Source organism: Syngnathus scovelli, chromosome 12 (assembly GCF_024217435.2).
Source record: "Syngnathus scovelli strain Florida chromosome 12, RoL_Ssco_1.2, whole genome shotgun sequence".
In the NCBI taxonomy this organism is placed as follows: Eukaryota; Metazoa; Chordata; class Actinopteri; order Syngnathiformes; family Syngnathidae; genus Syngnathus; species Syngnathus scovelli.
In genome coordinates, this window is record NC_090858.1 from 14,154,633 (window position 1) to 14,176,083 (window position 21,451).

Genomic DNA, 21,451 nt, shown 5'->3' on the forward strand with positions numbered 1-21,451 from the left:
CCTGTAAAGGTCATTGCATAAAAGGTTTTGGCCTTTAGTAGGTAGTAAAGCATGGATATTCAAAAAAAGTTTTATGAAAACAAATGCATTTATTAACAGCATTAAAAAAAAATCCCTAAAAAACTGCTATCAGTGATTCTCATAAAATACGACACTGTTATTATGAATAACAGTCTCCATCACTTCAGTGCCTGCAGGTCAGATTAATGAAAGATGTTTATCTTATGAGATCACATCAAATGGCAAACATTCTGACCAAATATGTCATCTTGAAGAATCGGTGAAAGCATACATCCAAATAAAGTAATCAAAACGGCAACACGGTGAGGGGTATCTGAAAATGAGAGCAGAGTTTTAACTCACAAACACCTGGTAACAGAGGTGAGGAAACGGGAAACACTTCCTTAAAGTAAGCCTTAAGAACTTTACAGGTTAAGATTAGTCACAAACAGGTGGCGCATCAATGTCCTTGAGCATCCTGCATTGTTTGAAAATGAGAATGGTCGCTAGTTTCAAACCCTGCTATTTGTACAGATCATATTCAAAATGCATTTTTTTACAACAAACTTGAAAGCCTCCCCTTCATTTTCAGTGGGAACAGTGTTGTTGATCTCCCATTTTTTGATAGTGTGTCAGTCTGGAGTAAAATTTGTTGTGGCAATTCTTAGGAGAGATCCGAGGTATTTTTTTTTAATGCTGTTAATAAATGCATTTGTTTTCATAAAACTTTTTTTGAATATCCATACTTTACTACCTACTAAAGGCCAAAACCTTTTATGCAATGACCTTTACAGGTCGTTTATATTACTTCACACAAACACTACATCCATCTGCTCCTGGTTCGGCCCCCCGGTCAAAATTTAGAACCCAATTCGGCCCGCAAGTCAAAAAGTTTGCCCACCCCTGGATTAGTACATAGATTGGGAGTAGACACAGGAAGGGAGGGGCGAGCACACAGACATTGACAGCCCGCGGAGAAAAAATTGTGCATCAACTTTATGTGTCAATACTAAAATTGCAAATTGTCTTCACTTTTAAAAAATAGAAGTACAGTGAAGCCTCGGTTTTCGACCACAATCCGTTCCAGAAGGCTGTTCGAGAAGTGAATCGTTAGAATTCCGATTCATGTTTTCCCATTACAAATAATGGAAAAACATTTAATCCGTTCTAAACAAAAAACCCTGCCTTTTAAAAGCATTTTTTTGTTTGCGCATTTTTGTCATATCGCGCAACTGCAGCGCACCACCAAACGCCCAACCGTAGCGCGTCGCCGACCGCGCAACTGCACCGCATTGGTCGCATTATTGTGACAGAGTTGTCGCTGAAATTTGGAAAATATTTTTAAAGTCCTGATGTACTTTCCAAAATTTAAGTGGACATCAGTGCGCAGGGAGCTTAATTTGGTCCGATCGCGCAACCGCAGCGCGCCGGGCGCTCACTGTCACATTGCTTTAGGAGCGTCTTTGTGTTTTAGGATGGCTTTACTACTCCCACTTGCGTCCTTTGGAGGCATGATTAGAGTTGATGCAATCCTCAGAGTAACGAGAATGTAATAACGAAAGGAGTCAGTTGGCATGCGGGTCCTCTCGGCTCATCTCGCGAGGTTCGACAACCGAATTTCGTCCGACATCCGAAGAAAAAAAAATCTCGAATTTTTTGTTCGAATACTGATTTGTTCGAGAACCGGGACGTTCGAAAACCGAGGCTCCACTGTATTGCTCAATTTTTATTACCATGCATCTTTTTAAAATATCTGAAAAGTTTTTTCTTGTCTCTGATTTCAAAACTTGTTATTCATCAGTTGTGTTGCCTATTGTATATCACTCATGGCGTTGACAGTCATAATGGCCCTCCGAAGGAAACTATGATGACGATGCGGCCCGCGACAAAAATGAGTTTGACACCTCTGCAATACAGGTTGTTAGCTTCCATGCTATCCACAAAAAAGCAACAGTTCAACTGACAATGGAAAACACTGACACACACACACACACACACACGCGCGCGCACACACGCACACACACACACACACACACGCATCCTTGTTAACCTCCCTCTGCAGGACCCAACTTAATTTACCGAGTTCTGGGGTCCACCCTTTCTAGTGGTCCAAGAACTATGAAAAAAATCAGGCAACTCCCAAAAAAAATCTTGTTACTAAAAATCACTTTCAATAAACACAATTTGAAACTTTTTTTTTCATGTCAGTTTTTCAGTCATATCTGGGGCCTGTTTCTAACATTCCGGCTTTGCGGGGTCCACCTTTACACACATGAGATTTTTAGTCAGTTATGGGGATCGCTTTTAATATTTCAACCTTAAGAGGTCTACCTATACACACATTATTTTTTTAGCCAGTTATGGAGCTTGCTGTTAAGATTTAAGACTTGTTAGGTCTGCCTTTATAAAGAGGATCTATCAAGTTCAACCCCAACCCTAATCTAACCCAAACATGCATTTGTGTGGACTTAATCATTTGAGAAAACCTAAAAATTTTGTTAGTGTTATTAATACTTTCATCTGGCTAAATATACTAGATATACATTGAAATGTGCATTCTAAAATACATTCTGAAGTCTTTATTCAGATTCTGGTCCATTTTCCTTGGTCACAGTCTTAATATTCTTCAATTTGTTCAGTCATATTGGTACATTTTAAAATATTTAAATTCTGCATTTTAGCTAACTATAAAGTACACAGGATTTACAAGTAATAATTGTCGAGTCAAAATTTTAAATGGACACATTACAAATGTAGCCAATGAATAAAGGAACTTATTTAATCTAACATTTACGAACAGGAGAAGTGGAGCATAAAAAAAATCACAAACAAATAGTGAACAAATGGTGAAACAGGACCAGCCATGTGTTTCTATCTCTGTTAAGGGAAGCTGTTTCACTCATATTTTCTCCTCATGGTGGTTATTCTCTTTTTGACAAAGTACTTAACAGCTCGGTGCTTGTGGTTCTGCAGCAATGCATCTCTCGCAGTCAAGCTTACCAGGAACCTGATTTGTCAATATATACTTCCTTGAATGTTTATTTACTGCAGCACATTCCTCTGGGGTCCAGCTTCTTTTCACAACTTTTCCGTTACCTAAGGGCATAGGAAGAGCACTTTTTAGTTTACAACTTAATTAGAACAAAATTGCATAAAGAATACATTCACTTTATGTACAATTATCCGACAATATAATTCAAATGAGATATTTTATAACGTCAACTATCTTTGTCAACAGTGATGAGCCTACAATAGACATAAGTAAATCAGTTAATATCTGAGATATTAATCCGGTCATTTAAGTTGCTAGGTGGTCTTCAGTGTCAGCTGTTTTGATATTAACAAAATTAAAAATAGGTGCACAAAAGGGTAACATTAGAATGCCCCCAGTTTTGGTGGTGGGGGAAAGAGGTCTCTCATTTTCTTGATTACTTTTAAGCAGTTTTGCATTTGACCAGAATGTCACTGCTGGTAGATGAAGCAATTCCTGGACCCTACAGAGGTTGCACAGGCAGTCAAACTCCACCATGGCAGCACATTGGGATGCACCATTTCTCTGACAAAACCATTAAGAACAGATACAAGTTGTTGCAAAATCAGGGAAAATAAAAAATAAAAATCAGAGAAAAACTTTTTTCAGACAGTGTTTTACATGTATGGGGAATTTGCTTTGATAACGTGCTACACATGGACAAACAAAGATGATAAAAGTAAATTTGGAAATATATAATGTGTAAAAAATTAAATGCAAGCTGTATAAGAATGGTATCTGCCTTGGTGTGACAATGTGTGAATTTGCATATTCACTAATAGGTTAATCTAGAGCAATTTTTCTTTCTCTCTTTTGAGGTAAATGTGTCATGTATACATTACCTCTATTTAAAAATAGATGTAAACAAACATCTCACATATAATCAAGGTTAGCAATGACCTGTAACTCACATGAGAAAGGATGGGTCAATTTTCATTTTATGACAAAATTCAAAAGTTTAGACCTTACATGTCTAAGAAAAAAAGTCAAGTGGTGTTTAATATATCTTGCTTGGGTCATCTAAATCTTAGTAAGCAGCATATGTGAGGATAATTAGATACTGATACAGTAGTAACAATTGGGCAATTTAAAAGCAACTGTGATAAAGTTATATATTGAAAAGGATTACTCTAAACTCACCTCCCTTTTTGGCAGACTTTTCATTACTTGGGCCACGAGATGCGGAGGTACAAGAGGTCACTTCTATCACTTCTGGGATCAGCCCATCTGAAATGATGATTTTTAACTACAGAAAAAAAACACAGTATAGCAATATTCTAAAACAAAAATTAACTGCACCTGTATAAGAATGCTTGGTCAAATTTAATATACTCTTGTTTTGAGCAGATTGATTTGCAGAGGTACAGAGCAGTCCTTTTGGGAATCATTGTCAGTATCATCACTGTCTGAGTAGTCCACTTTGAGAAACTCCTTTGATAATTGATAGCTCTATGGAGGGAATTAAAAGAAATGTGTTGTTAGTTTCTGCAAGCTACTCTTATATGCTGTATTAATATAAAGACTAGAATTTCTTTGCTCAAAATAATTAAAATTTCTGTCCAATATCTTAACTGGTAGACGACCGGTGCTGTACACATCCTCTGAAATATGCCAAAACCTTATATCACAGGAAATTTTACATATAAAACATGGAAAAGGCTCCAAAATTTACAACAAAGAAGCCACAAGAAACCATATTTCAGAAATCTGTTATGTGTGTGTGAATGATTGGCTTGGTTGGAATAACCATGACAACCTTAGATCCATACGGAGGGCCCCACAAGTAGCCATCAGAAATCTGTTATGTGTGTGTGAATGATTGGCTTGGTTGGACACCCATGGGCGCATGTTTCAACAATCCATCTATAGGTGTGTGTGCCACTGGTTCGTTTGGGCTCTATGAGGAGAACCACTAAAACCGTGTGATCCAATGGTTGGCTGAATGCTGTTTAAGGTACCTTCTGACTAAAGAACAGCTTTCCAACTAAAAGCTGTAAACTAAGAGAACAAGAAAAGGTCTACAAAGTTTATTTCTTACAACAAAGTCGCACTGAATGTTACCCGTTGGCTGGCATCTTGTTTGATGTTATCATCAGGGTCAGAGTCCTGCCAAGTTCTGGCTGGTTCAGGCAGCGCACCATCAACAGGAGCCTGAGAGCCTGTCACCTGGAATTAAAACCACAAATAACTTACCAACATCATACAGACACCACAAATGACAGACTCAAGACCTGTATAGTTAAATCATGTGAAGTTAGTCCCCGAAACCAAACAAGCTTTTCTAACTAAAGTGTTCCAGTCAGTTCTGGATGTCTAATCAGGTCCTATAACAGCATCTTTATGGATGTAGTGGAGCATCCTTCAGCATGACACTTTAGCCGTTTAGCTGTTGAGGATGTGTGGAACTATAGCTGTAATATAATCAGCCTCCATAATGTCCATAACCAAAATATGATCTAAAAACATGAGACAACCTTCGATCCATACGGAGGGCCCCACAAGTAGCCATCAGAAATCTGTTATGTGAGTGTGAATGATTGGCTTGGTTGGAATAACCAAGACAACTTTAGATCCATACGGAGGGCCCCACAAGTAGCCATCACAAATCTGTTATGTGTGTGTGAATGATTGGCTTGGTTGGACACCCATGGGCGCATGTTTCAACAATCCATCTATAGGTGTGTGTGCCACTGGTTCGTTTGGGCTCTATGAGGAGAACCACTAAAACCGTGTGATCCAATGGTTGGCTGAATGCTGTTTAAGGTACCTTCTGACTAAAGAACAGCTTTCCAACTAAAAGCTGTAAACTAAGAGAACAAGAAAAGGTCTACAAAGTTTATTTCTTACAACAAAGTCTAACTGAATGTTACCTGTTGGCTGGCATCTTGTTTGATGTTATCATCAGGGTCAGAGTCCTGCCAAGTTCTGGCTGATTCAGGCAGCGCACCATCAACAGGAGCCTGAGAGCCTGTCACCTGGAATTAAAACCACAAATAACTTACCAACATCATACAGACACCACAAATGACAGACTCAAGACCTGTATAGTTAAATCAGGTGAAGTTAGTCCCCAAAACCAAACAAGCTTTTCTAACTAAAGTGTTCCAGTCAGTTCTGGATGTCTAATCAGGTCCTATAACAGCATCTTTATGGATGTAGTGGAGCATCCTTGAGCATGACACTTTAGCCGTTTAACTGTTGAGGATGTGTGGAACTATAGCTGTAATATAATCAGCCTCCATAATGTCCATAACCAAAATATGATCTAAAAACATGAGACAACCTTCGATCCATACGGAGGGCCCCACAAGTAGCTATCAGAAATCTGTTATTATGTGTGTGTGAATGATTGGCTTGGTTGGAATAACCAAGACAACTTTAGATCCATACGGAGGGCCCCACAAGTAGCCATCAGAAATCTGTTATTATGTGTGTGTGAATGATTGGCTTGGTTGGAATAACCAAGACAACTTTCGATCCATGCGGAGGGCCCCACAAGTAGCCATCAGAAATCTTTTATGTGTGTGTGAATGATTGGCTTGGTTGGACACCCATGGGCGCATGTTTCAAATATCCATCTATAGGTGTGTGTGCCACTGGTTCGTTTGGGCTCTATGAGGAGAACCACTAAAACCGTGTGATCCAATGGTTGGCTGAATGCTGTTTAAGGTACCTTCTGACTAAAGAACAGCTTTCCAACTAAAAGCTGTAAACTAAGAGAACAAGAAAAGGTCTACAAAGTTTATTTCTTACAACAAAGTCTAACTGAATGTTACCTGTTTGCTGGCATCTTGTTTGATGTTATTATCAGGGTCAGAGTCCTGCCAAGTTCTGGCTGGTTCAGGCAGCGCACCATCAACGGGAGCCTGAGAGCCTGTCACCTGGAATTAAAACCACAAATAACTTACCAACATCATACAGACACCACAAATGACAGACTCAAGACCTGTATAGTTAAATCATGTGAAGTTAGTCCCCGAAACCAAACAAGCTTTTCTAACTAAAGTGTTACAGTCAGTTCTGGATGTCTAATCAGGTCCTATAACAGCATCTTTATGGATGTAGTGGAGCATCCTTGAGCATGACACTTTAGCCGTTTAACTGTTGAGGATGTGTGGAACTATAGCTGTAATATAATCAGCCTCCATAATGTCCATAACCAAAATATGATCTAAAAACATGAGACAACCTTCGATCAATACGGAGGGCCCCACAAGTAGCTTTCAGAAATCTGTTATTATGTGTGTGTGAATGATTGGCTTGGTTGGAATAACCAAGACAACTTTCGATCCATACGGAGGGCCCCACAAGTAGCCATGAGAAATCTGTTATTATGTGTGTGTGAATGATTGGCTTGGTTGGAATAACCAAGACAACTTTCGATCCATACGGAGGGCCCCACAAGTAGCCATCAGAAATCTGTTATGTGTGTGTGAATGATTGGCTTGGTTGGACACCCATGGGCGCATGTTTCAAATATCCATGTATAGGTGTGTGTGCCACTGGTTCGTTTGGGCTCTATGAGGAGAACCACTAAAACCGTGTGATCCAATGGTTGGCTGAATGCTGTTTAAGGTACCTTCTGACTAAAGAACAGCTTTCCAACTAAAAGCTGTAAACTAAGAGAACAAGAAAAGGTCTACAAAGTTTATTTCTTACAACAAAGTCTAACTGAATGTTACCTGTTGGCTGGCATCTTGTTTGATGTTATCATCAGGGTCAGAGTCCTGCCAAGTTCTGGCTGGTTCAGGCAGAGCACCGTCAACAGGAGCCTGAGAGCCTGTCACCTGGAATTAAAACCACAAATAACTTACCAACATCATACAGACACCACAAATGACAGACTCAAGACCTGTATAGTTAAATCATGTGAAGTTAGTCCCCAAAACCAAACAAGCTTTTCTAACTAAAGTGTTCCAGTCAGACCTGATGTCTAATCAGGTCCTATAACAGCATCTTTATGGATGTAGTGGAGCATCCTTCAGCATGACACTTTAGCCGTTTAGCTGTTGAGGATGTGTGGAACTATAGCTGTAATATAATCAGCCTCCATAATGTCCATAACCAAAATATGATCTAAAAACATGAGACAACTTTCGATCCATACGGAGGGCCCCACAAGTAGCCATCAGAAATCTGTTATTGTGTGTGTGTGAATGATTGGCTTGGTTGGAATAACCAAGACAACTTTAGATCCATACGGAGGGCCCCACAAGTAGCCATCAGAAATCTGTTGTGTGTGTGAATGATTGGCTTGGTTGGACACCCATGGGCGCATGTTTTAACAATCCTTCTATAGGTGTGTGTGCCACTGGTTCGTTTGGGCTCTATGAGGAGAACCACTAAAACCGTGTGATCCAATGGTTGGCTGAATGCTGTTTAAGGTACCTTCTGACTAAAGAACAGCTTTCCAACTAAAAGCTGTAAACTAAGAGAACAAGAAAAGGTCTACAAAGTTTATTTCTTACAACAAAGTCTAACTGAATGTTACCTGTTGGCTGGCATCTTGTTTGATGTTATCATCAGGGTCAGAGTCCTGCCAAGTTCTGGCTGGTTCAGGCAGCGCACCGTCAACAGGAGCCTGAGAGCCTGTCACCTGGAATTAAAACCACAAGTAACTTACCAACATCATACAGACACCACAAATGACAGACTCAAGACCTGTATAGTTAAATCATGTGAAGTTAGTCCCCAAAACCAAACAAGCTTTTCTAACTAAAGTGTTCCAGTCAGCCCTGATGTCTAATCAGGTCCTATAACAGCATCTTTATGGATGTAGTGGAGCATCCTTCAGCATGACACTTTAGCCGTTTTGCTGTTGAGGATGTGTGGAACTATAGCTGTAATATAATCAGCCTCCATAATGTCCATAACCAAAATATGATCTAAAAACATGAGACAACCTTCGGTCAATACGGAGGGCCCCACAAGTAGCCGTCAGAAATCTGTTATTATGTGTGTGTGAATGATTGGCTTGGTTGGAATAACCAAGACAACTTTCGATCCATACGGAGGGCCCCACAAGTAGCCATGAGAAATCTGTTATGTGTGTGTGAATGATTGGCTTGGTTGAAATAACCAAGACAACTTTCGATCCATACGGAGGGCCCCACAAGTAGCCATCAGAAATCTGTTATGTGTGTGTGAATGATTGGCTTGGTTGGACACCCATGGGCGCATGTTTCAAATATCCATGTATAGGTGTGTGTGCCACTGGTTCGTTTGGGCTCTATGAGGAGAACCACTAAAACCGTGTGATCCAATGGTTGGCTGAATGCTGTTTAAGGTACCTTCTGACTAAAGAACAGCTTTCCAACTAAAAACTGTAAACTAAGAGAACAAGAAAAGGTCTACAAAGTTTATTTCTTACAACAAAGTCTAACTGAATGTTACCTGTTGGCTGGCATCTTGTTTGATGTTATCATCAGGGTCAGAGTCCTGCCAAGTTCTGGCTGGTTCAGGCAGAGCACCGTCAACAGGAGCCTGAGAGCCTGTCACCTGGAATTAAAACCACAAATAACTTACCAACATCATACAGACACCACAAATGACAGACTCAAGACCTGTATAGTTAAATCATGTGAAGTTAGTCCCCAAAACCAAACAAGCTTTTCTAACTAAAGTGTTCCAGTCAGACCTGATGTTTAATCAGGTCCTATAACAGCATCTTTATGGATGTAGTGGAGCATCCTTCAGCATGACACTTTAGCCGTTTTGCTGTTGAGGACGTGTGGAACTATAGCTGTAATATAATCAGCCTCCATAATGTCCATAACCAAAATATGATCTAAAAACATGAGACAACTTTCGATCCATACGGAGGGCCCCACAAGTAGCCATCAGAAATCTGTTATTGTGTGTGTGTGAATGATTGGCTTGGTTGGAATAACCAAGACAACTTTAGATCCATACGGAGGGCCCCACAAGTAGCCATCAGAAATCTGTTGTGTGTGTGAATGATTGGCTTGGTTGGACACCCATGGGCGCATGTTTTAACAATCCTTCTATAGGTGTGTGTGCCACTGGTTCGTTTGGGCTCTATGAGGAGAATCACTAAAACCGTGTGATCCAATGGTTGGCTGAATGCTGTTTAAGGTACCTTCTGACTAAAGAACAGCTTTCCAACTAAAAGCTGTAAACTAAGAGAACAAGAAAAGGTCTACAAAGTTGATTTCTTACAACAAAGTCTAACTGAATGTTACCTGTTGGCTGGCATCTTGTTTGATGTTATCATCAGGGTCAGAGTCCTGCCAAGTTCTGGCTGGTTCAGGCAGAGCACCGTCAACAGGAGCCTGAGAGCCTGTCACCTGGAATTAAAACCACAAATAACTTACCAACATCATACAGACACCACAAATGACAGACTCAAGACCTGTATAGTTAAATCATGTGAAGTTAGTCCCCAAAACCAAACAAGCTTTTCTAACTAAAGTGTTCCAGTCAGACCTGATGTCTAATCAGGTCCTATAACAGCATCTTTATGGATGTAGTGGAGCATCCTTCAGCATGACACTTTAGTCGTTTTGCTGGTGAGGATGTGTGGAACTATAGCTGTAATATAATCAGCCTCCATAATGTCCATAACCAAAATATGATCTAAAAACATGAGACAACTTTCGATCCATACGGAGAGCCCCACAAGTAGCCATCAGAAATCTGTTATTGTGTGTGTGTGAATGATTGGCTTGGTTGGAATAACCAAGACAACTTTAGATCCATACGGAGGGCCCCACAAGTAGCCATCAGAAATCTGTTATGTGTGTGTGAATGATTGGCTTGGTTGGACACCCATGGGCGCATGTTTCAACAATCCTTCTATAGGTGTGTGTGCCACTGGTTCGTTTGGGCTCTATGAGGAGAACCACTAAAACCATGTGATCCAATGGTTGGCTGAATGCTGTTTAAGGTACCTTCTGACTAAAGAACAGCTTTCCAACTAAAAGCTGTAAACTAAGAGAACAAGAAAAGGTCTACAAAGTTTATTTCTTACAACAAAGTCTAACTGAATGTTACCTGTTGGCTGGCATCTTGTTTGATGTTATCATCAGGGCCAGAGTCCTGCCAAGTTCTGGCTGGTTCAGGCAGCGCACCGTCAACAGGAGCCTGAGAGCCTGTCACCTGGAATCAAAACCACAAATAACTTACCAACATCATACTGAGAGTAATTCAAATAAAAGAGACAAAAATCTTCCTTTTTTTAATAACAAATTAATATTCCAACTTGCATACTTGATCTTACTGACTTACTTTTTTACGCCATGGCCATTTAGAATCACCATAGTTGTAATTGATTTCAGTTCCCATTTCTATGTTTTTGATGGCAAAAAGGCACAAATGGGGCTCGTCATTTACTATTTTTTTCATGGTGCAGTTTGGAGACTTGTGGTTGTCATTCACTAATCTTCCAAGAGAGCCATCCTCTGTTGATGCATCAATACTAGGAAAGAAAAAACAGAAATCAAACATTTTGTATCATATAACTAGTTTTTTAGTAAAATAAAAGTTGGCTTACAGAAATAAAAACTTGCAACATTTCAAAAGAAAAGTTGAGAGGGAAACAATGTCTTTTTGAACATCATAGCACTAAATAAAAAAAATTGTTAATGCCACAATCCTGATGTGTTATTGAAATATTGCTTCTGAGTGACTCACTAATTTAGGGTATTTTATTCCAGTCTCTTTCTAGAGTTCATAATTATTGTATAGAAAATATTTGGATATACATACCACCAGTAATGATTCTGCCATTCAAAGTCAAAGAGAAATGTACTCTCCTTTTCAGAGTACTTGCTTGTTTGGCATTTTTCTGCTGACAGAAGTTGACCCCTGTATTATAAGATGAACTCTCCTTGTTCAAAGTGCTGGGTAGCAAACACGCCTCTTCCTGCAAGGACATTTTATATAAAACCATTGGTTATGAGAAAATATTTCTTTAAGATACACCTTTAACCAAATAATTGTGGTGTTATCTTACAATTTTAATACTAAGTTCTCGCTTAGAAACAGAAATACAACAACCAATCTGAATTTGATTGTTTTTTGTGTTGTTTTATAAAATAAATAAATATATACTTAATGGATAAATGGTCTAAAAATGAGTTTATTACCTTTTTGATCATCAATAAATCTTTCCACTAGTCCAGGTTTGTCCTTTGAGGATTAAATGTAAAAGGCTGCTTCATCAGCAGGCTTTTTTCTTGCTTTCCTTTTGGACATTTCTGGCTCTAAAAAATAATTCAAAACATGGCAGAGAGAACTTTAACAAGCACTCTATATTAATTTTAAAAGATTTGTAATCATCCACTGTATAAAGACTGAAGGAATAAGCCTGGCCTGAGAACTAACAGAACAAGAGTGATTAAAGAAAGAATATTTTTCAGAAAATACTGATATATTAATGAAAATGTTTGTCGGTTTGAAGCTGAGCTTTGTTACTTTTAACTAGTCACAGTTCCAACCAGGTGCTGCATCCAAAGAAAAGTTATTTCAATAGTTTTACCAGTATAACTCGTTATACTTTTCAGGAGCTACCAACTCGTTTTTATTATGTTTGTGTTTGAAAAGTGAACGTAGCATCCTGATTAGCGGTAGCTAATTAGCCAATAAGCTAGTTTCCGGATAGTTTTATTTGCGTCAGAATGCTTGTGTTATTTAAAGAAAGCATTCTTACATGATAGAAAACCACCGAGAAATACAGAAGACATGCAGATATATCATAACACTGAGCACACACGTGTTTGACGAGTTTTGAAGTGGTTTCGGCAATTACGGCCAGAGTCCGGTTCTGGGCTTAGCAATTATGAAACATTAGCACATCGAAATCATCCTGAATATAGCACGGAGCAATTATACATTCTGTCGTTCTCTTTTACACCATTGTTTTTAAAACCACTGCAAGCTAAGATGAATAACAAGTTAAAAAGCCGGACTGTCTGAGGGGAAAACGTTACGCCATCCGAGTGACAATATACCGAATCCGAAGCCATAATCATTGCATATAAACCCCTCGGGGTCTGGACAAAAAGCATTTCTACATCAGTTTCTTGTACTTAGTATTTACATGCAGTTGATTTACTCACCGTGTATGTTGTGTTTCGTTATGAGCAGCGTGTCTTCGTCGCGGAGCAGTCTCAGTCTGGCGGCGTCACACGTGGCGAAGTGACGTTAAGCTGGTGGTTTTAGCCGCATGAAGCTAACACATGCAATACCTGCTGATTTAACTAATATGTAAACTGATGGTAAAGAATAAATTACTATTTATTTATACCTTTATTTTTATGTTTAGAACATGAAAAATGCACGAGATGCTGATTTAACTAATATGTAAACTGATGGTAAAGAATAAATTACTATTTATTTATACCTTTATTTTTATGTTTAGAACATGAAAAATGCACGAGACAGTTTTTAAAATAAGCCTAATAGAATGAGCGTATTTTTATAAAGCAAGTGTAATGAATATTAAATAACGTAGATAAATTGCAATTGTAATGCAGGAATTTTATGTTTACAGTATTATTTTAGCTGCTATGGTTACTAAAATAATAATTACCTGGTTTAAATCTACAGGAAATAGCATTTTATTTTCTTAATCAACACTCGGATCACGAGGTGCCCTGATTGGTTGAATCACACACACTTCCGGTAGTGTGTATACTTGCAATACCACTTGCCATGGTCGGGGGGCCGCTACTGAGCACACACACTTCACACACACAATTCTCAACATTGCGACCATGAGGGGTAAGTGAAAAAAATTCGTGAGGCATGTTGTTAGAGCATTTCAAGCTGTTTTAGAGTGGTTTCCCGAGTGGGGTCCATGATTTTGGACCCCACAACGACACAGGGCCCCACTTTGTTGGTGGGCTCCCTGTCTTTGGACCCCCCATACTAATAAAAACAAGTACACACACACACACACACACACACACACACACACACACACGCACACACACACACACACACACACACACACACACACACACACACACACACACACACACACACACACACACTCTCGCGCACACTCTCGCGCACACACGCACACACACACACACACACACACACACACACACACACACACACGCACACACACACGAGATGGTTGGATTTTGTGAGTATTTTGTCGTCTTTGTTGATTTGGGCTCATATTTCTGCTGGGAATGAGTGCGACTTGCTGCACTCGTGAAAGGCGTTAATTGGATTTTCATGGCGCTGCATTAATATGCATGCGACGATGTGGTCTGGCGCTACGAGATGCTTGTTTCTGATGCAAGCCTCTGTTCCTTTTGATTGAGCTGCGGCACAGAATGGCGGAAGAGGTTGCTCAAGTGTGGTAGGATGCCACCACGCATCAGAAATATAAAAGTTGACAGAAAGTGTGTGGCAATCATGCCTCTCCTTTCAAAATGTGAGAGGGGAAAGTGTGCACTAAGAGGAGGTTTGTAGTTTTTGTCTTCCTTCTCCTCCATCTGCCCAGGCTGCTGCTGCTGCTTCTTCTTCCTCTCTTTTGTCTTCTTGCTGCAGCCGTGTCATTACCACTGATGTGGCGTAATAACTACTTTTGTCTACCGTGACGACTTTTACAGAAATATCAAATCACTCAGACTCACACCTTACGTGTATAGATCCACAAGACTGAAATGAGAAAAAATATCGATTGCCGTGTGTCGTTTTCTTTTGAAACGGGACCAACTTTGATGAGGGGGAAGGAACATGCCAGAGGTTTGTTTGGTTTAAAGCTCAGCGTCCGCTGCCGCGGCCGGCAAACTGCTGCCTGTGGAGCACAAACGGCCGCAAATAATTAGAGCTTACTTCAGAGTATGGACACGGAAGAGCAAAAATGTTTACGCTGCAAGTCCTGCGGTGTTAGTTAAGATGAATGGGATCTCCTCTTTGTCCAAAACACGGGTGGGGCGGTGCACATTTCCTCACGTCATTAGTGAATGCGGAGCAGGCATACGCGCTGCAGTCACTAATCGTCTGATGTCGGCCTGCCTGCATTAGTCTTCCACCTCTCATCTGTCGCAGACGCGGGCAGCAATGGATCCCTGATTAGTTGTCTGGGGGTGTGATGGTGTTACTAATCTCTTTTGTTTTTCACATGCGCAAAGCATTCGACTCCCGAGAGAGCAGATAAACCGGTGGGCAAATTGATGCACGCGATGCTTGCGTGCACGTGCGGCGTACGTCAGGATATTCCAGGATGTCGTTTCGATACTTTACAGTCGGGCATTTTGAGTCAAGAGGCAGATTGCTGCATCTGTGTGCACGTCGCCGTGAAGCAAGGATTGTGCTGTCGTATGGAGGCGCTCGCCATAAACACCATTAATTATCCGCCCATTTTGACCTTCTATTGACAACTTAATTCGGTGATTGCTGCTTTTGAGTTTTTAGTGACATGGACAAGGGTAACCTTGGCATTTTTCAATGAAATCACCTTGATTCTTGCCATGCGCGCCTCTGCTTTCTCCGTTGTGCCGTGACATGAATTGTTCACCTATGTTTGTCAACAAGGAGCTTGAGGCCTTTTGTGTTCCGACAAGCTAGCGTGATGTCTCAGCAAGTTGTTGCTTCAAAAGAAGCGGATGCCGTTGGTTACAAACGAGTCCTCAAGTTATGTGCAATACAAAAAAATCACAATGCAAAGGTTTGGTGTCACGGCCCAACCGATGCCGCGTGATTATTTAGCGAGCAAAAATAATTGCAAGAACGAGTGTAGTGTAGATGAGCTTGAGGGGGTGCAGATCCGGAAAACAGTTGGTGGCATTTCATCCTCCTGCTGAGTGAGTCACATCCAAACAAAACTTTTGACCCCAATGCACACACAAGCATGCCTAGCACCTGTCCATGATCAGTCACGATCTTAAAAAAATTGGTTACTCGCTTCGCTTTTCCATAGTGAAGGATCCGTGATGTTTACCAGTATTCATGTGAAACCATCGTTTGAAAATGGTAAATATATCTGGAGGGATGCTCAGAAGCTCAGAACTTTTCCAGGGTAGATAAAGTGGCGTCAGACGGAGAAATAAAACAGATTTGATAAACTGTGACACCTTACAATTTCACGAGGCTGCTGGCACTTGCAAAAATTGGTGGCTCTTCAGGCATCTCAATTCTCATCAGAGCACTCAGCTGGAAAAACAACCCCCCCACAAAATTTCAATAACATGCAGTTAAGTACCGTATTTGCCGGTGTACAGGTCGACTCGGTGTATAAGTCGACCCCCTAAAATTCGACGGAAATTTGCGATTTTATGATATATCCTTTGTATAAGTCGAGCTCAATTGTTGCATTATATTAAACTTCAAAATTCAATATGCGAAATTTATTGACGAAATGTGTTCAAATTCCGGGAGGCCGTGCGCATGCGGCTGTTTCTAAGCACCGCGGAGGAGATCGCGAGCCTCATTCGACTTCCAGCGGCCGGCGAGCTCGCGCACGCCGCCCGGCACCAACGGGAGGCCGGAAATAGCTCCAAGCCGAGCGGATCGGCACTTTATAAGCACCGCGGAGGAGATCGCGGAGCCTCATTCGACTTCCAGCGGCCGGCGAGCTCGCGCACGCCGCCCGGCACCAACGGGAGGCCGGAAATAGCTCCAAGCCGAGCGGATCGGCACTTTATAAGCACCGCGGAGGAGATCGAGGAGCCTCATTCGACTTCCAGCGGCCGGCGAGCTCGAGCACCCGCCCGGCACATCCGGGAGGCCGTGCGCACGCGCCAAGTGGCCGAAAATAGCCCCCGCCGAGCGGATCGGCTGTTTATAAGCACCGCGGAGGAGATCGCGGAGCCTCATTCGACTTCCAGCGGCCGGCGAGCTCGCGCACCTGCCCGGCACATCCGGGAGGCCGTGCGCACGCGCCAAGTGGCCGAAAATAGCCCCCGCCGAGCGGATCGGCTGTTTATAAGCACCGCGGAGGAGATCGCTGAGCCTCATTCGACTTCCAGCGGGCCGCGCACTCGCGCACGCCGCCCGGCACATCCGGGAGGCCGTGCGCACGCGCCGAGTGGCCGAAAATAGCCCCCGCCGAGCGGATCGGCTGTTTATAAGCACCGCGGAGGAGATCGCTGAGCCTCATTCGACTTCCAGCGGGCCGCGGACTCGCGCACGCCGCCCGGCACATCCGGGAGGCCGTGCGCACGCGCAGAGTGGCCGAAAATAGCCCCCGCCGAGCGGATTGGTTGTTTATAAGCACCGCGGAGGAGATCGCTGAGCCTCATTCTACTTCCAGCGGGCGCGCACTCGCGCACGCCGCCCGGTTCAAATTTTCTAAGTGCAACGCACAATGAGATGCATGAGAAACGGCCTTGGTTACCATCACATTTGAAGCGATGAATACGAAGTTAAATTTTATGACTCGGTGTCGAGGTCGATTTTTTTCGGTCGATTTTGGATCGAAAAAGGTTGACCAATACACCGGCAAATACGGTAATCATTTTAAAACCATCTCCGGCAGTGCTAACTGAACATACTTGACTGTATTGTTCTGAATGTGTGATTTATCAGTAAAGGAGCAGGACTGCCAATCTTCACAATCATTCCGCCCTTCACGTTTTCCCCCTCACGAGCTATCCGTCATTCCTGATTGAATTTCTTAATTTGGATCTCAAAAGTACTTTTCACTTTGGTGGGAGTCAAAACGTACAGCGGGGGGCTTTGAGTGCTCCACTGACAGCAATGAGCCACCGGGGAGAAACACTCTCTGACTGGCCCCTCGGTGCTTAATTAACCTTTCAGCTCCCCTAACAGCCACATGGCTGTGTGTGTACTTGATGTCACAGAGATCGGTTTTAGACTGCAGCCTCTATCATGTTTTAGATGAGCGATAGTTTTTTCTTGCCACACCAACAGCGACTCTGCGTACGACTCTGAGGTCTACATGAATTTGAATTGTGTCCTGTGACTGTGTCCTGTGACTTGCTGCTGTGGATTCACTGGAAATACCTTAGACCAGGGGTGTCAAACTCATTTTTGTTGCGTAGTTAATATTTCCCTCATGGGGCCATTATTGACTTTGTATCTCATACTACTAACATATAATACTATATAAGACATACATAATACAAATAATAATACTTATTATCACATACACACAACAGAATTCAGTAAAAAAAAAAAATTCGACAATTTTTGAAATTATTTTGAAATTTTTGCAATATCTCACTGTTATTAAAAGGGAACACAATTTAGTTTTGGTATTTTAACAAGTAACTTTGAGTTGACACACATGATTTGACATTGCAGGCCACATAGTATATCACGTGTCCACTCCTCGCTAGCGCCGATTGCCACGCGGAGTGAAGCTTATCCACGCCTTCTCCTTGCTAGCCATAAATAAATAAACAGGACGATCCGACAAGGAGTGACACGCGGACAGGGCTTAAATATGTACAAGGCACCTGGACTCAGATCATTTGGTTTGCAAAGCTGAAGCAGTGGGATCACCGGAAAGACCGAAGACTGTGATGATTCAGTTGAATCAGCTGACTGTCTCGTGCAAGCAGAATCACTGCAGACGCTGTAGGCTGAAAAGATTTGTTTCGCTCACACGAGTTAAAATGACACAACACTTGACTTGCTGGCACGCTTTTGTTATCAGAAGACATTTTTTCTTCTGCAATATGTTCTTCACGCAAGCTTCTGCTACATCAAATTTATTTTATTTTTACATACCGTATTTTCCGGACTATAATCGCAGTTTTTTTCATAGTTGGGCCGGGGGTGCGACTTATACTCTGGAGCGACTTATGTGTGAAATTATTAACACATTATTATACAATTTCACATGTTATTTTCACACTGAACCGCAAGACGGCACTCTAGGCCTGTGTGTCAGGATTCAGAAAGGCTGGAATAATTGGAACTGCAACTGACGACTCCGGTGTTAGCAGAGTTGTTTAAAAGTGACACAGAAGATGAAGATTTCATTGGATTTAGTGATTTGGAGTGACACTGATGGTTTGGTAAACTTGTCAGCATGTTATTTATGCTGTAGTTATCTGAATAATTCTTAATATGTTACGTCAGGCAAGTTCTCAGTTCGTTGTTTATGTGTCATGTAACGTTAGCATACCATATAATTTAGCCTGTTGTTGCCTCTATTCTATTTTTATTTTAAATTGCCATTGAAGATGACATGTCTGTTCTTGGTATTGGATTTTATCTAATACATTTTCCCCCAAAATTTGGCTTATACTCCAGTGCGACTTATATCTGTATTTTCTTTCTTTATTATGCGTTTTATGGCTGTTGTGACTTGTTCTCCCGAGCGACTTATTGTCCGGAAAATACAGTATGTGTTGCCTTAGCTCAATGGCCGAGTGGTAGAGTGTCCGCCCTGAGACTGGAAGGTTGTGAGTGCAAACCCTGGCCGGGTCATACCAAAGACTATAAAAATGGGACCCATTGCCTCCCTGCTTGGCACTCAGCATCAAGGGTTGGAATTGGAGGGTTAGATCACCAAATGATTCCCGAGCGCGACACCGCTGCTGCTCACTGCTGCTCACTGCTGCTCACTGCTGCTCACTGCTGCTCACTGCTCCCCTCTCCCCCAGGGGATGGATCAAAATCACACGGGGATGGGTTAAATGCAGAGGACACATTTCACCACACCCAGATGTGCGTGTGACGATCATTGGGACTTTAACTTTTAACTTTAATGTGAATATGTACTTGTTTTGACATCACTAGCTTTAACAGGTCCACAAAGATTGTAGTTGACCCACTTTGCTGGTTCTTCCTCATTAGTAATTACCGGGTTGATTAGCAGTGCTTTCCCCCCTAGTAGTCAGCATGTGGGAGGTCAGCGAATACAGACGCACATACACACGCACGAGCGCACACACACGTAGCGCAAGATGCCTCCTCACAGAGAGCTGTGAGCATATTGAGCAGGAAGAACAAGTTTCTCTTGAGCAATTTTAGCGGTGTTTTTCTTCTGCCTCTTCTGAATGAATAAATGATCCAAAGCCCGACCAAAGTGCTTCTGCTGCCGGTTGTTGTTGTTTGTGGGCCGGCTTGCAGCCCCCCCAGGCCAAAAACACCCTCCAAGCGCACTGAACCCAGCGATGCATTCGGCTCCCACCACCATGCGCATTGCATCGGCCCTCACCATAACTCCCAGGGACATCTGGAGTTTGCAAGCACGGGACACCTTGAAAACCATTTCCATACAGTGAAACTCTGCCTATATGCGTTGACTCATCATTAATTTACCATTTTATCCCCCTGTGGACTTCATCGGCAAAATACCATTTGAAGCAGAAAGAAGATTGGTTTGTTTGTTTGTTTGTTTGTTTGTTTGTTTGTTTGTTTGTTTGTTTACACATCCATCCATCCATCCATCCATCCATCCATCCATCCATCCATCCATCCATCCATCCATCCATCCATCCATCCATCCATCCATCCATCCTTCCTTCCTTCCTTCCTTCCTTCCTTCCTTCCTTCCTTCCTTCCTTCCTTCCTTCCTTCCTTCCTTCCTTCATTCCATCCATCCATCCATCCATCCATCCATCCATCCATCCATCCATCCATCCATCCATCCATCCATCCATCCATCCATCCATCCATCCATCCATCCATCCATCCATCCATCCATCCATCTCCCCCCCACACTATACATATCTCTCTTCCTCAGGGCATTTCAATTCAATGACTTGAGAAAGAAATAACCGGGATGAATGAGAAGATCCACAAACAATTTTTGGGCCACAGTTTCGTACACGTTCAGTACATTTGTCTTTTTTTCATAAAGAAAATCTTTGTTTTTCTCTATCAACATTGTCATGTTTGGCTTGTCACCCAAAAATTATTTTGATGTGTATTTCCAATGAACCATTATTTAAACGATTCTTTCGAATGGCAATCTGCTTCTCCTAATCAGAGGAGGAAAATAGAAGCATGAAACAAATGACAAGTAAGTACACATATTTTGACTTCAATCTTGCATGCCGGTGACTCTAAATTGTTTCTGTCTGCAGTGTTCGCAGTGTTTGCACCTCCGCCGCCTCTGCGCTCGGCAGGCGTCGTGCTACAGTTTGACGGGAAAATGCGAGACGGCAATTTATAATTATTGTTCCGAGAGGCCTCCAGCAGACGTAGGAAATGATAAGACCATAAACTCTGACGCTGTCTGTATCTTTCTACAGTTTCCATGACATTTTCCATCACGTGTCCCTGTAGAGGCGGACACGGTTTTCAGTCGTGTTTCAACAATCATGAGCGCTCATCAAAGCCCGCACCGATCTGCTGTTGTTCACCTTCACGAATGTGTAGCACTTGCTAAAAGAACATATACCTTCGAGTGCCCCGAGCGAGGACAGCCCGTTGCAATGTCTGCTAACTCATTTGTAAGCTCTGCCCGCCCTTTTGTGTGTATTAAGCGCTCCTTTGTATGAATAGCGCTTCAAAATATTG

The 21,451-nt window shown here is 42.0% G+C and overlaps 2 protein-coding genes and 1 long non-coding RNA gene across 6 annotated transcripts in view; all 3 read right to left on the reverse strand.

Annotated features, from left to right (window-relative positions):
* LOC125978202 (pro-neuregulin-3, membrane-bound isoform) overlaps nucleotides 1-21,451 on the reverse strand; it is a 158,044-nt gene that overhangs the window by 73,982 nt on the left and 62,611 nt on the right. The window lies entirely within an intron of this gene.
* On the reverse strand, nucleotides 2,565-6,009 carry LOC137840797 (uncharacterized). 2 transcript variants are annotated; one of them, XR_011087858.1, is made up of 5 exons: nucleotides 5,902-6,009; nucleotides 5,093-5,197; nucleotides 4,331-4,480; nucleotides 4,172-4,258; nucleotides 2,565-3,096 (listed from the first exon to the last, which is right to left on the reverse strand). It is a non-coding gene; the product is annotated as an uncharacterized lncRNA (long non-coding RNA). The 2 variants fall into 2 exon arrangements; XR_011087857.1 differs by having other exon boundaries at nucleotides 5,070-5,197.
* LOC137840802 (protein piccolo-like) lies at nucleotides 6,039-14,061 on the reverse strand. Its single transcript, XM_068652617.1, has 10 exons — nucleotides 12,139-14,061; nucleotides 11,759-11,915; nucleotides 11,279-11,468; nucleotides 11,045-11,149; nucleotides 10,234-10,338; nucleotides 9,425-9,529; nucleotides 8,523-8,627; nucleotides 7,714-7,818; nucleotides 6,808-6,912; nucleotides 6,039-6,071 (listed from the first exon to the last, which is right to left on the reverse strand). The coding sequence occupies exons 3-10, from the start codon at nucleotides 11,393-11,395 to the stop codon at nucleotides 6,039-6,041; spliced, it is 780 nt and encodes a 259-aa protein (XP_068508718.1). The 5' UTR covers nucleotides 11,396-11,468; nucleotides 11,759-11,915; nucleotides 12,139-14,061.